The sequence below is a fragment of the Onychostruthus taczanowskii genome, unplaced genomic scaffold, assembly GCF_017590055.1.
Source record: "Onychostruthus taczanowskii isolate IOZ18803 unplaced genomic scaffold, ASM1759005v1 scaffold44, whole genome shotgun sequence".
Lineage (NCBI taxonomy): Eukaryota > Metazoa > Chordata > Aves > Passeriformes > Passeridae > Onychostruthus > Onychostruthus taczanowskii.
Window position 1 is genome coordinate 1,804,250 of NW_024501903.1, and position 14,677 is coordinate 1,818,926.

At 44.4% G+C, this 14,677-nt stretch overlaps 1 protein-coding gene across 1 annotated transcript; it reads right to left on the minus strand.

Annotated features, from left to right (window-relative positions):
* Positions 1–2,016: 2,016 nt before the first annotated feature.
* Positions 2,017–14,442, minus strand: CLNS1A (chloride nucleotide-sensitive channel 1A). Its single transcript, XM_041414208.1, has 7 exons — positions 14,258–14,442; positions 11,549–11,685; positions 9,223–9,327; positions 8,385–8,495; positions 7,784–7,957; positions 5,353–5,437; positions 2,017–2,813 (listed from the first exon to the last, which is right to left on the minus strand). The coding sequence occupies exons 1-6, from the start codon at positions 14,404–14,406 to the stop codon at positions 5,370–5,372; spliced, it is 744 nt and encodes a 247-aa protein (XP_041270142.1). The 5' UTR covers positions 14,407–14,442; the 3' UTR covers positions 2,017–2,813; positions 5,353–5,369.
* Positions 14,443–14,677: the final 235 nt, after the last annotated feature.

A 14,677-nucleotide genomic window follows, 5' to 3' on the forward strand; every position in this document is an offset into this window, starting at 1 on the left:
CAGCAGCTCTTCAACCAGTGTGAATATATCCACCAAAGGAAAATTGGCCTTGTTAAAACTCTCCATTAGCAGGGACCATACACCAGCACACTGACCCTGAAAATATGTGATCCTATGAAAAAATACATATTTTTATACCTTGTTCTGCTTCTAAAACAGATCCTTTTGGGGGTTTCTACCTTCCCTTTCTTACTTTACTGGGTTTTATCTCTTTTACCTCCTTTTAAAGTGATCCATACCTAATAACTTTTTTCCACCACTTTTTCACCTTGTTTCTTATGGAAACAAGTCTTTCAAAATCTACATTACTTGCTGTCTTCTCTAAAGCCATGGAGCCCACAGGATAAAGGGCTCAAAAATAAACCTCAGAGCATAAAAATAGACAAAAGAGAAAACAGATATACAAACCTACAGGCAGTCAAGATTTGTTAAGATTAGAGGGCCTACTTCCACTTCATTTTTGATGGTCTACAAAAGCAAAGTCCATAAAGTGAAGAGGTTAAATCAGATCTGACTTCTCCATGTTTGCCTTGTTTATTTTGGCACAAATAAAACACATATAGTTTAAAAGAATTTGGTACAAATCTGGGTTATTAACAAGTAGTTGCTGTATTTACAGGCATTAGAATATAATTTTAAAAATCACTAGGAATTAGACAAGCCTTAAATTGACTAACAAGAAAAACAACAAAAGTAGCAGAAATAATGAAAAAGAAACCTAAGCTAGGAACTGAAGAATGTAACTGGATTTGGTAGTGCAGGCGAAAAGGAGTACTTTACATTGGAGCTAACGAATGCTTATGAAGTCCAGAACACTTACACACAAAAGGTTTTATTGAAAATAAAACTTGTCAATCCACACAAGGCACTTCTCAATGCTACCTTCAACATTCATTCAGGTTTGTTTCCACCTCAGCTCAATTAATCTTGCTCCATTGATTTGACTGGAAGCATTACAAGATGTCTGCTCCTGAGCTCCACATTAGTACAACACAAATTCTGGATGTAGTGAGTGCTGAGAGGAGCTGTGACCAGTCCAGCTGCCCTGGAGTTAACTTTGCCCATCTGCCAGGGTATGCAACAGGCTGCCATTTAACGTGGAAAACAACAGACACACCACATTCCAACTCAGATTTTCACACACTAAAAAAACCCCCACCAGTCTGCTTCAACAGTGGATGGTGACTTAGAATTCAGTGAGCCCTTTGCCTCAATTATGGTGTTGGTAAGAGTTTACCTGTCCCAAAATCTCACTGTGCCAAGATTCAACAAATGCCAGTGCAAAAATCAGCTCTGTATCCTCCTTTGGAACTCTGAATCCCTAACAGTGACATGCACACACTCACATGAGTAAGTTTGTATGTATACAAAGGGGCTGGTAAAGACATTCCTGTAGAATGTCTTGTTGCATAACATGCTGAATACCTCATTTATTCAGCTACGTCAGTGTTCACAGCACTGTTAGGACATCCCTAACTTGACTGGCATTCCTAAGGAATATTCAACAAAGAGTGGTTATAATTAGCATGTACCTTGGAACCAAATCACGTCCTAACATGTAAGCAAAGTGTAAGGCCAGTAAACTGTTCACATACCAACACAGCAACACCTCACCCCCACCCCCCCAAAAGAAAACCGCAGGTCAATTCAAAGCAAAAGAAAATGGAGGAAGTTTGGTCCAGACTTTCATTTCAATACTGGGGGAAGAAAGAAACAACCCGAATTTGCTGATTTTTTCCAATGGCAAAATCACCATCCCATAGAGAGACGAAACAGGAAAAGCTCCAGCAGAACCAACAAACACCTTGGCAATCTAAAGCTGGGTTCCTAAGTTTGGAATGTGTCTGGTTAACATACTCTGCAAGTGCTCTGCCCTTTTATCCTCACATCCAGGTAAATGACAAAAATGGCTTTGGCTTCACTGAAGATTTTTTTGTTACAGAAGAGGGTTCTGAAACTCAAGGGCTCAAGATGCTTGCTGAAGTAAAGGAGGGAGAACTGCAACAGTGAGCTCACTGTGAGATACAAAAATCTTAGTTTATTTAACAATGTTAACATTTAATACAAAGACACAAAACAGTTCTCTTTGTCCCGACCTTACAGACTTTATTCCATGTCCTCTACCAGCCAAGCTCAGCTCTCAGACAAATGAAAGGGATAGCACTGAAATGGTAAAGCCAGTTACTTGAGGGGGTTTTAATTTAGTTTTTCTTTTGATCCTTGGCCAACCCTATTTCCTTTGAGTCATAACATTTCTATTCCCATTTCTACTCCACAAAGTCAATGACAGGTAAAAAAATATGGAAAATTCTAGGACCATCTAAAATTCCGTTCTACGTACAGTTTTATTTCTGAAGTCCCAAAATCCCTACAAAGGCTTCTTTAAAAGGCCAGAGAGTTTTGTCAGAGAGACTGTGGCTGCCCCATCCCTGGAAGTGTTCACAGCCAGGTTAGGATGGGGTCCCGAGCAACCTGATCTACTCAATGGCATCCACGCTCATGGCAGGTGGGGCTGGAACCAGATGATCTTTAATGTCTGTTCCAACCCAAATAATTTTGTAATTCTATGGAATGACCCCTGATTAGCCCCATTCAAGTGTTAGATGCAAGAGGTTTTATTGTTTTTGTTTATTTTGTTTTTTCTTAAACAACCCCATAGTGGTCACAAATGTCAAACCCTGTTTTAAACATCTCTACAAGCATTTTTAGACCTAGATGTCTAAACTTAGGTCATTAAAAGAAAGGTTAACTCCCGATAGTCACTGCAATGCCTTCGGTTTTACAGCTTATTCTGGAAGTGCCACAAGAGGAATCTGAAAGACACAAGACACCCAAGTTTACATAATTGGCATTAAAATAAAAGGTTATTAAGCACCACAGAGTAGTAGCTATCTGTTGGTTGCAGTCAGTTGCACTTTACTACGAGCCCATGAATTGTCAGAAGGGCTGAGCATCTTTGCCTTTGGCAGCAGCTCTAACTCAGGTCAGCTAAGGACAGCATGTGCTCACAGCAGGCACCGGGGTGCCCTGGCAGACCCCGCTGCACCCACACGCAGACACACCAGTTGCTTCAGAACAATTGTTGCAGCCTCGTGATGCCACAGACAAAAAACCACTTATTGCAGGAACACTGGAAATGTCCTGCACCAACTGCCAGCAAGTCTTGCAGGGGCTTCAGCAGGAGACTGTCACATCTCATTTGGGTGGCATGCATCATGAGCATCACCCAAGAGCGTTGTTTGGGAGGCAGGGCAGCACACTGTTCTCTAAGGGATCACCAACAAGATGTTCCTGTAGATCATTCTGCAGTTCAGGAGGTTAAAAGGGCCAAGCTGCTCCATGGAGTACCCACAAGATCACAGCATGCTCCCTTTCCACCCCTACATACAGAGTGTGAGCCAAGCCACTCTCTGAGCAGGGTGATTAGCACAGACCTCCAAGAGCTGACCTGGTCACTTTCTACCGTCAGTTCCGTGCTGCTGCCTTAGACCCCAGATTCCTAAACTTCCTTAGATTACATCCACACACTCAGGCTGGTGGTTACTCTAAGAAGGGCCGTCCCAAACTGCTACATGGAGTGATGTCACTGCAGCACCTGACACTGCACGTGCAGGTCACTGATCTGCTCTGACAGGGATCAGCCCCTCAGCTGTGATCAGCACAAGCAAAGCACAGGAGGAAATCCTCTCCAGTCACCTCTCACAGAATTCATCTCCCACAGCCACATGCTGTACCATGGAAGGCAGAGTAATAATTCCACTAACCACACTACTTCTTACTGGGTGTACTTTGTTCTTTTCTAGAAGAACAGTCTACAACACTTCCACCAGCACTTTCAGACTTCTTAGAGATCTGCTATCAGCTACTAACTAGCTCCTTATTCCAGTTAAATTTTAACCAGGATAATAGATAAAGCAGTTAAATTTGAATTTTTCAACAGCATGATTTTTTTTGAATAAGCCACTGACCAAAGTAATCTTGGAGATAGCCATCAGAGTCTAAATTTCCATTCATTTAATAAGAGGCACCTGATCTACAGCTAAAGGCTTTTCTCTGATTTTTAAGTGTGTCCTTTACCAAACTAGTGGACCAGCCAAGGGAAAGATAACCAATATCTAATTTTTTTTTTTTTTTTGAGAACTCCTCTGTTAAGTCCTTCCTACAGAAGTTTGAGCTCTTACACTAGACAGCAAATACCAATTCAGGAGCAGTGGCAGAGGTGGAGATCAGTAAGAGAACACAAGACTACTCCGAGACTTTCAGAACTGCAGCAGCAAAGAAAAATAGGCAACAGAGGAGGAATGCAGGTATGCAGCACCCCTCCACAACAGCCCTCCTTGGGGACTGCAACCTCTTTCTTTGTGATGCTGTAATCCCTAATCAATTACTTTCCCACTTTTCTTTCAGTGTGTCACACTCCTTTTTGTGTCCCTTTCCTCCTTCCTCCCCTGAGCTTTTGGCTTTCTGCTCCACAACTGCTCTCTCCAACATTTCAAGTGGGATAGCTGGACACTCATTTAAAGTAAGAGCTGTCAGTCTCCCTTCTGAGATAGGCAGAAGAACTGGGACAACACAGCACCACCTGAGCAGCACATACAGACTGAGCACCAGTGAGCACTGCTGAAGCAAGGGTGGCATCACAACCCCACTGTGCCTGTGCATCTCTACAGACAGTCCCAGAAAAAGCTGCTCTTCCTTTCCCTTCCAGCACCAGCAAGGAACCACTGGCACATCCTGTAATGTTACTAAGAGGAGAAAAGCAAGCACAGGTGATGGAAGACAAGGGATCACACTGGCACAACCACCTGAGCAGGGTGTTGTCTCCAAGTTGTTCACTCCCGAGAGCAACCCCATCCAGATAGCTCAGTAACTTTACCAGGAACTGTTCCTGCTCTGTTTATAATGAAGGAAGAGATAGACTTGGAGTGCTGTGAAGTGTCCTGCCTCTTGGAACAGCCTGGGAAATCCTACACACTAAGGGCAAAACAACAGACACTAAAGACAGTAACTTCCCAGGGATGCCTCCAGTGTTCATATATCAGCATCCAAGAGCCTTTGAGATCAGACAATTCTTAAATCAACTAAAAGGTTGACCTGTCTTGCAGACAGGCACATCCATGCAGGCTGCCTCTGCAGGGTAATGGTTTATGCCAATAGGCATTTTGTCACACATCGTTAAACATATTTCTACATTTGTGACAACTACAGCTCCCTTTTCCTTCTTCTATATCATCATCATCATCCTGATATCATGAGACACTTTCCGTAAGATCACATACATTACACAAATTACAGAGAGGGAAGGCTCTGCAGGACTGTAAAGCATTGGTGTGAGAAGTCAGAAGAACTTACAGCAGCATCTGTCCCCCTCAGTGATCAACTTCGGCATCTTCAAACTGCCCGGCAACTACTGGAGCCATGTCCACCTCCATCCCATCTGAAAAAAAACAGGCAGTGCTCCGTAAACAAGCGGATGAGGGATGACGTTTTCACGGGAAAGAGAGCAGATGCCCTCTGCTGACAAGAGGAGGCCAGGACAGAAAACCACTTCAGTGAACTTCTGAAAGCAGCCTAAGGAAACGTTGATGAGCTCACAAGTTTCTGGGTTTGCTGCAGCACTGTTGGTCAGTCATTTACAGATGTCACCACTTCCTACAACCTCGCCTCACCCTGTCTTATTAAAAGACTTAAACATTGGATTTAACTATTTCATGTTTTAAATGAAGTTTTGGTGTAACAAATGTCATGATTCCTTTGAATAACTTTATTCTAGTAGAAAGAGGCTGTATCCTGTTCTGAAACAATCACTGAAAAGAAAGATTGCCCTCTGCTACAATGTCAAAATATAAAGTAACTCTGAAACTGAGCAGCCCTGACGATATTTGTAACTGCAGTAAACCAAGCAGCAGTACTGTAGCAAGTAAGATTAGAAAAGTAAACAAAACTGATGAAGATGAGTCTGAGACACGTGACATACTTGCTGTTCAATTTACATTCATTTCTGGAATTTTGGAATTCAGAAACCTGACTAAATTTTCAAACAAAGGGCACTGCTGAAACAGGAACCTATCACCTATAGTTGTCTTTACATAAATTTATTCAAAACTGCAGAACAAAGAGAACCTGAAAACCACTGACAAAACAAGTAAGATTAAAAACCTCTCCCTGTGGATGAGAAAAAGTAGTTATTGTTTTCTAGAAATCCACAACTGCTGGATCATTTTCCATCTTTCAAAAACATGAGGGCATATAAAAAGCACTGCAATTTATATATAAAAAAAAGAAGCAATGCTGCTAAACTATTTCCCTGTTCTTCTCTCAGATAATATACTGCTCTAGTGAAAACAGCACACAGAAAAGACAGAGTCTGAGAAATCAGGTGGTTTTCCCCCAACAAAAAAAAAAATTACTCCTTAAATACACACTTGAATGATCAATAGAATTAAGAGACAGCATCCTTCAGAAAAATAGATTTTTAATAAATCCGTTTCAGTGTGCTTGAATGATTCAGAATTCACCCTGAACTCTGTTAAGATAACTGTTAACTTATAATTTTAGGGTATCAAAAAAAAAACCTCCAAAATCAAAACCCAAACAAAAACTAACCGATTCCTAACCCTGGTGCAGACTGATAAATTTAATTTTTTTTAAATTCTAAATCAACTTCACTTTACCACTGTTCCAGGAAATCCTACCAAGAAGAATCAAGTGTTCTTAACACTAAAGTGCTCACTCTTTAACAGAGCAGCCCTCAATCCACGGCAGGCAACATGGTGCCCACAGGGCCACAGGCATGTGGGTGATCCCCACCTTCTGCAGGGAGCTATCACCCATGGCACGGCACTCGCTCAGTCCTGCTTTATGGATTAGCCAAACTGGAGAGCCACTGCTTTCCTGTCACAGAACCACAGAATGGTCTGGGTTGCAGCCATGGGCAGGACACCTCCCACTAGACCAGGTTGCTCAAAGACCCATCCAGCCTGGTCTTCAACACTTCCCGGGATGGGGCATCCACAGGTTCTCTGGGCAAGTGGCTCAGCACCCGCATGGTAAAAAGTCTCTCCTTTTATCAATGTGAGTCTCACCTCCTTTGGTTTGAAGGTCCTACAACTGGCCTTACAAAAAAGTCCATCCCCATCTTTAAGTACTGAAAGGCCTCAGTAAAGTCTCCCCAGAGCCTTGTCTTTTCCAGGCTGAACACCCCAACTGTCTCAGCCTGTTTCCACAGCAGAGGTGCTCCAGACTCCTGATGATCTTAATGACCTCCTCTGGACTCACTCCAGTAGGTCCATATTCCTATTATGCTGAGGATCCCAGAGCCGGACGCAGCACTCTAGGTGGGGTCTCACCAGAGTGGAGCAGAGGAACAGACTGTCCTCCCTCACCCTGCTGGCCATGCTGCTTTGGCTACAGCCTAGGACATGCCTGACGTTCTGGGCTGTGAGTGCACATTCCCAGGTTAGATGAAACTTCATCTATCAGCACCCCCATGTCCTCTTTTGGGCTGTTCTTAATCCCTTCATCTCCCAGTTTGTGTTGATACTGGGAGTTGCTCCAACCCAGGTGCAGCACCTTGCACTTGGCCTTGTTGAACCTCATGAGGTTCCCATGGATCCACTCCTCAGGTTTGTTCAGGACCCTCTGGACGGCATCCCATCCTTCTGGAGTGTCAACCGCACCCCCTTCAGCTTGGTGTTTGCAATCTTGCTGAGGGTGCACTCGATCCCACTGGCTGTGTCACTGATGAAGACACATTGTTTAGTAAAACAAAAGCATGTCTTACCTTCAAACTCCCTTACGGAGTCCTCTGTTCTCACTCCAGCCATGTTGTACTGGGTGCTGACAGACTGGGCTAACATGCCTTCTAACCTCTCCAGCGTGGCCTGGCCTTCTGCAGTTAAATGTGACAATCCCTCTTCGTATGTGTAAAAGCTTGGGATGTCACCTTGTTCTAGCTCTGCAAAAACAAGTTTATGTTTGGCAGACTTAAGTTTAGAAGCCAGAAACATGCAGAGGTGGAGGAATAGGGGAGCAGCTGGGCAAGTTATGCTCAGATTAAAATCTGCTTACATCAGGTAAAGAATACACACAGCAATGTGAACTGACCACAAAGCAGCACACACATTGAACCTGGGCTAACACAGCCACTAGGAAAAGGAAAGGCTGTTCTTTGTGTCTGTGGGTTTTGGAGAGCCAGAACAATGCTTTTGTGAAATTGGTGTCATTTGTGACAGCTAAACTACAGGTTTTCTGCAGATTTATGAATTTCTGTACTGTGCCTGTGACAAAAGGGATGTTTAGGCAAGATAAGTAATAAACAATTATGACAGATACCAGGTGTCCAAGTGCTGGCAGGTATTTCAAAAGAAGCAACTGTTACCAACCGCGGGCCTCAACATCGTACTCGTCCCCTTCGTAGTCGTTGTCTGAGTCCTCATCGTCCGGGTCTGGGTGCAGGGCCTGGCACTCACACATCGCTGAGAACATGGCTTCCACTGCAGGAACACAAGGGAACGCAAGCGTCCACCAACACCCCAAAGCAACAGGCAAGAAACCCCCTCTGACTGATCAGAGGGAGACAGAATACTCCTTTAGCAGAACCACAACTGAATTAATATTTGAAAACATCATCCAGAAGCCATGTAAGAAACAAAGCAGGTTTCAGAGATCCAGCCTGGTGCTTTAGCCTCTTAACACCACTTCTGCATTATTTCACTGATGATAAAGGTTTATGTCTGGTTATGTCTGTGGATACCTACTGCAGGAAAACTTGCAGCATATCATCCATCAGATTCCTAAGACTTGAATCCAACTGTAAGCTCCACACCAGACAGGATATGACAGCTTTCCAGTGGTAGTGCCTGGGCATTAGCATGTTTCTAATGAAATTGTCACTGACTCAACTACCACTGAATTTGTAATTAAAAAGACATTTACCACACATATTCTCTACAAATGTATACAAGTGAGATTATTCATGCTGTGTATTTATACTCAGCGGTTTCTATTTTAAAGAACTGGAATTCTCCTTGAGAAGCAGCTTCTTGAAAGAGTCCACTTTTCAAGCCAGATAAAACAATTTGCTTTATTCTTTCCAGCACACAGGAATCAAGTACTAGAAAAGGACACTGAAGGATCATAATATTTACACCTCTACATCCAAGTGTCTCCCACATATAATCAGGAGTTTGAAGTGAAAACACAGCTCCCACTCGCACTTACAGGCTGATTTGTCGCTAGGTACAAATCTGAATTCCGCAATCGGTTCAACGTCATCATCGCTGTCATCCCCCTCCTCTTCAGTCATGGGAGCCTCTTTTGTCTCCTCTTTAAGAAATTGAAAGATTTAGAAGAAACATGTTTATTTTGTATAAAAATAAAAGTCACATTTGCTTACACTTTCAGGAACACACACATAATCAAATCAGAAACAACCCAGAAGAGGCACAAAACCTCCACTCTGTTCCCCCAAAAAACCCCATGACACTCCAAGACCCACATGGATATATGAGGCCCTCTCAACACTTGCAACACATGTGAAAATATCTCTCTTTATAACCTAAGGAGTAAAGATTTCTGTACTGGCCACACAATGTACTCAAGTATTTCAGGAAAATTGCCTGATTCTTATTAAAAACAACAGTGCTCAAAACCCCCCAGTTCACAACTGTTACCATTTTTCAAATCACATGGATTTTTTTTATGGATCCTTAACATTACTGTCACAAAATCAGCTAGCTTCCAGTGTGGCCCCTCACACGGGACTCTGACATGTGCAGAGGATCTCTGCTCCAATTCCAACATTCCTAGTCAGCCAGAAAGATGTCAGAAATACAAAGTACACCCAGAACCAGTGACATCTCCGGTGCTTCCTGACTTCTGTATGCCATGTACATGAATAAATAAGCACCACTGTGGTGTTTTACCTTCTGTGAATAAAAACCCCACAAAAATGGCTGCAGTTCCTCATTTTGGGGCTGGGGAGCCTGCACTGACAGCCGCAGAAGTGCACAATTATTTTCTACAGGAGAAGAGGCTGTGCCACTGAGAGTAGTTTTCATCACACACAAAACCGGCACCACCAAGAATACAAAGATGCCAAGAAGCTGCCAGCCAGCTGCCCCAAAAATGAAGTGTGCAAGGAAGCTACCCAGTTCTTTTCCAACTGACACCTGCAGGCACAGCTTGCTACTGCTGAGTCCAGCTCTTGGTTTTCAATGCAGTCAACCTCTGAGTGCCTTTTTCTAAAAAAGGGGTGAGGACAAGGCACAAACACACAGAGAGGACATGCAAAACTTTGAGAGGAAGAACACAATGTACCCTACAAAACTGCGAATGAAGACTCCTGAAGCCAACTAAGTGGAAAGGTTTAACATTATTCAGCAGTTAAAATTGCAGGCCAGGGCTAGACTTTGAAAAGTAAAACTTATCTGCTGTGGAAGATTTATTATAGGCAGAGCTGATATACTAAAAAATACACCCACAAGAAATACCCATAAAAAACCAGTCTATTAAGGATTTCTAGATAAAGGCTTTCACAGGATATCCAGATTTTCAAATGCCATAATCAGAATGAATTAAAAGCTACAAACAGTATCTTTCTTCAGATGAGACTCTTTTTACTTCAAAACAACCACAGTTAAAGGAAAATGAGGAAGAAGAACCAAGAGGAATATGCAAATGTCCTCTTGTTATTTGTAGTGATAGACTGTCAGAGAACATTAGTAACATAAGAGAAGGAAATAATGCACTAATAGCTTAAAAGCATCTCCATCTCCTCAGAGTCTTGTCATTACTTTCTGGATACATTTAAAAAAAAAAAAATTAAATGCCAGATTTTAACCTTTAGCTGCGATGACCAGCAGGCATGAAGGGGAAAAGGAGACCTGCTGAAGACCTAACACCCATTTAATCTCCAATTGCGATGGCAGTTTTTGACACACTTAAAATATTAAGAGGTCTGCAAGAAGAAAAACATCTATCTATATATATATATATATACAATCTTCATACAAACAATGAAACAGAAAGCTTGCTTTCTCTACATCAAAGCAACAATGGTCAAAAAGGTGTATTTTGTGGGCCATCTACAAAGATTCATTAAAGCCTGGTAACAGGACCTATTGCCTTCTCTTGTTTGTATTTAACCAAGCTGTGGGAGAAAATTACTGAAAAGTTCCCCGGCTGTGAAACAGCAAGAATTCATCAAGCCTGGAGAGGGCAGCATCATTAACATAAATTCAATAAAGAAAAAAATGTACTCAAGATGGAATCACAGGGAGACTGGCAGAGGAACTAAATTGTTTAAAACAGTGTAAAAGGGCAGAGAACTGATTCTCAGCAGCTTCAGTGTACACAGCCACAAGCTGAGAGCAGAACGGCAAAGAAGTGACTCTGAACAAATGCTAAGCTGTGTTTCTACAGTGACTATCCTTAAGGAAAATAAAGAAGAAAATACAAGCAATTACTTAAAATCAACATTTCCTCCTACTGAGGAGGAAATCCTGTCACTCAGGACTGCGTGGGAGCAGCAAGCAACGCTCCTTACCTTCGAACTTGGCGTTCACCATGACGTACAAGTGCTCCCTTGGGTAGGCACTCAGGTCCCTGGAGACAGCATGCAAACTTATGGTGGGGTAATCCAAGGAGAAGCCAACTCCAGAGTTTTCCAGCCAAGACAGGCGACTAACGAGGGAGGAAAAAAAGAAGTGACAAGTTAGAAACTAACGGAGGAATTCACGGTATCAGATTCAAGCCTGCAGAAAAGCAAACCAACCCCAAAACGTGAGTAATTGTGGAGAGGGCACTTAGCCCACTCTGCAGCACACAGGGTCCTGGACCTGCCTGAACAGGACTTTGCAAGAGCATTAACTGATGGCTGAGGTAAAAGACACCTTTGCCTAAAGAATGTGAAGCTAAGAACCCTAAAGCCATCACAGCTTTATCACATTTGCACTAAATGCTGAATTTTCCTCCCTGCCTCTCCATTTTCTCCTCCCTGCAGATATCTATCATTCCAAAGTCAACTACAGAGGTTCCAGAGCGCGATTTGTAACTCAAGCTATTAAACGTGATTTTCCAAGACAAAGAGGACACTGAAAGGCAAGAAAGTGTCATAATTCCTAGAGGACTATAGATCTGATGTGGATATAGCCTGCAGGTAGAAAAACAGCCCATTCTGTGATCAGCAGAGGCGGGTTATGGGTATTCCTCCAGTCCAGCTTCTGTGCCATAGCCTCTGCTTTCCCCACTTTCACTGTCATCCCTAACCACAGCAAGAGAGAGCACAGGTTGGTACCACCAGGATGCTGCCTCCTTCTTATCAGAACCATCAACATCTTTCTACACACTAAGAAATCAAACTCAAACTAGATTTGGGTGCCTGTAATCAATGATGTCACACACTGAACAGAAATACTCAGTGTCAGAAAGCAAGACCTCCACCATGTGCAAAACTCAGCATTCACAAGCTTTTGTGGTGGGACAAAACCAATGGGAAGTTCACAGAAGACTTCTGGCCTTGGAAAATCTGGCTGAGAGCAAGAGCTAGTACAGTGGGAGCAAGGAGTTTATTTCCTAGCCTCAACTATGCAGTCCTCAATGTTTACAGCTGCTGGTGGAGAGCAGTACATGGATCAAGAGCCACACTGTGCTCCTGGATGCCCCGTTCTCCCACGGCACTCCTGCAAACACCGGTGTTCTCTGTTCATCCCAACAAGTGACTCCGGTGGAAGCTCTGTGGTGCATTTGAAACATGTGGAGAGGAAGCTAGCAGACCTGCAGGTGCCTCACACAAAAGTCTACTGAAAGCAGCCTACAAGGAAACTCAACATTACACATCCTCAGAGCAGATACCACACGAACAGAAGTCCTGGTAGCTGTAACTAGACTAAATAAAACAGAAAACAAAATTCCAGAGAGATTCCTCTCCATCACACCACTAACAAGCTCAGGTGGGGCAAAAGCTCCTCTGACAATATTGGCCATTTCATAAAAGTTTCCTAGTCTGAGGTTTTAAAAAGTGCACATTTTAAATTATGCTTTTGTTCCAACAATGTTCTTCAATTACAGAATATATTATGAGTACATTTCCATGGTTAAAGAAAATTCAGTTGTTTTAATCATCAAGCTGTCTCCCTGAGCTATACAATGCAGGGAGAATTGAAATGAGACCATAAAGATAACAGATAACATCTTCCAGAATAACCAGACTGATTTCTGCCTAGTAAGAATAGTCTGCACATGATTAATACAACATTAAACACTTCACAGAACCAGAGTAGTTATTAACAGCAGAAACCAAACAGCTCTGTCTACTCCCCTGTCAAAAGACGAGAGCTGCCGTGGTTTTAATTATAGAATGGCTTGGATTGGAAAAGACCTGAAAGATCATCTAGTTCCAACCCATTACCTTGGGCAGGGACACCTTCAGAGGCACATCCAACCTGGCCTGGAACGCTTCCAGGGATGGGACATCCACTGCTTCTCTAGGCAACCTGTGCCAGGGTCTCACCCTGCTCACAGTAAAGAGTTTTCTCCTCATAACCAATCTAGTGCTCTTTTTCAGTTTGAAGCCATTCCTCCTTGTCCTATCACTACAGTTCCTGTCAAAGAGCCCCTTCTGATACTGGGAGGTTGCTGTGTGATCTGCACACAACTTGCTCTTCTCCAGGCTGAACAACCCCAACTTTCTCAGCCTGTCTTTGTAGCAGAACTGCTCCAGTCTCCTTATCAACTTTGTGGTGTCTGCTAGACTTGCTCCAAGATTTCAAGGTCCTTCGTATGTTGGGGATTCCAGTGCTGGATACAGCACTCCAGGTAGGGTTTCACAAAAGCACTCGGGCAGAATTTCCTCTGTTGCCACGCTGTATTTGCTGTGGCTCAGGCTACAACTGGCTTTCTGGGCTGCAAGTACACATTTCTCTACCATACTGAGTTTTACAAAATGGTTTGGGTGGGAAGAAACCGTACAGCTATCTCGTTCCAAGCCCCTGCCGTGGGCAGGGACACCTGCCACCAGAGCAGGCTGCTCCAAGTCCCATCCAGCCCAGAATGCCCCAGCCAGCCGGGTCCCTGGCCGTGCTGCTCCCTCTTGCCTGCTTTAAAACGAGCAGGAGCAGCGGGACGCCCGGCAGAGCCTCACAGCCCTGAGGGCTTCCCCCGCATCACGGCCCCGTCACCCGAGCCCCCATCCCGGGCCCCTCAGGGCCGTCCCGGGCATGCCCCGAGGGATCCCAGCCCCGCGCGTCCCCCGCACCTCTCGGCGATGTACAGGGTGCCGGAGCCCAGGCTGCGCCCCGCCAGCAGCGCCTCCGTGTCCGGCTGCTGGTGGCGGACGCCGTCGGCCGGCGGCGGGAAGCGCTTGAGGAAGCTCATGGCGCCGCCGCCGCCTCCCTGCTCCACCATCGCGGCCGCCGGAAGCGGAACGCGCCGCTCTGTGATGCGGTTCCGCCTGGGACGCGATGTCACCGCCCCGGGACGCGATAGCACCGCCCCGGGACGCGATGTCACCGCCCTGGGATGCGATGTCACCGCCTCGCTGCCGTTCCGCGGGGCCCGGCGCGGCCGCGGCGCTGGGTGCTGCGAGTGCCCGGGCGGGGTCCGAGTTGAGTCGTGTTTGTGTGGAAAAGAGGAGCAAAGGGGAGCGCTGAGGTGATCGCTGAGGGCTGGAGCACCT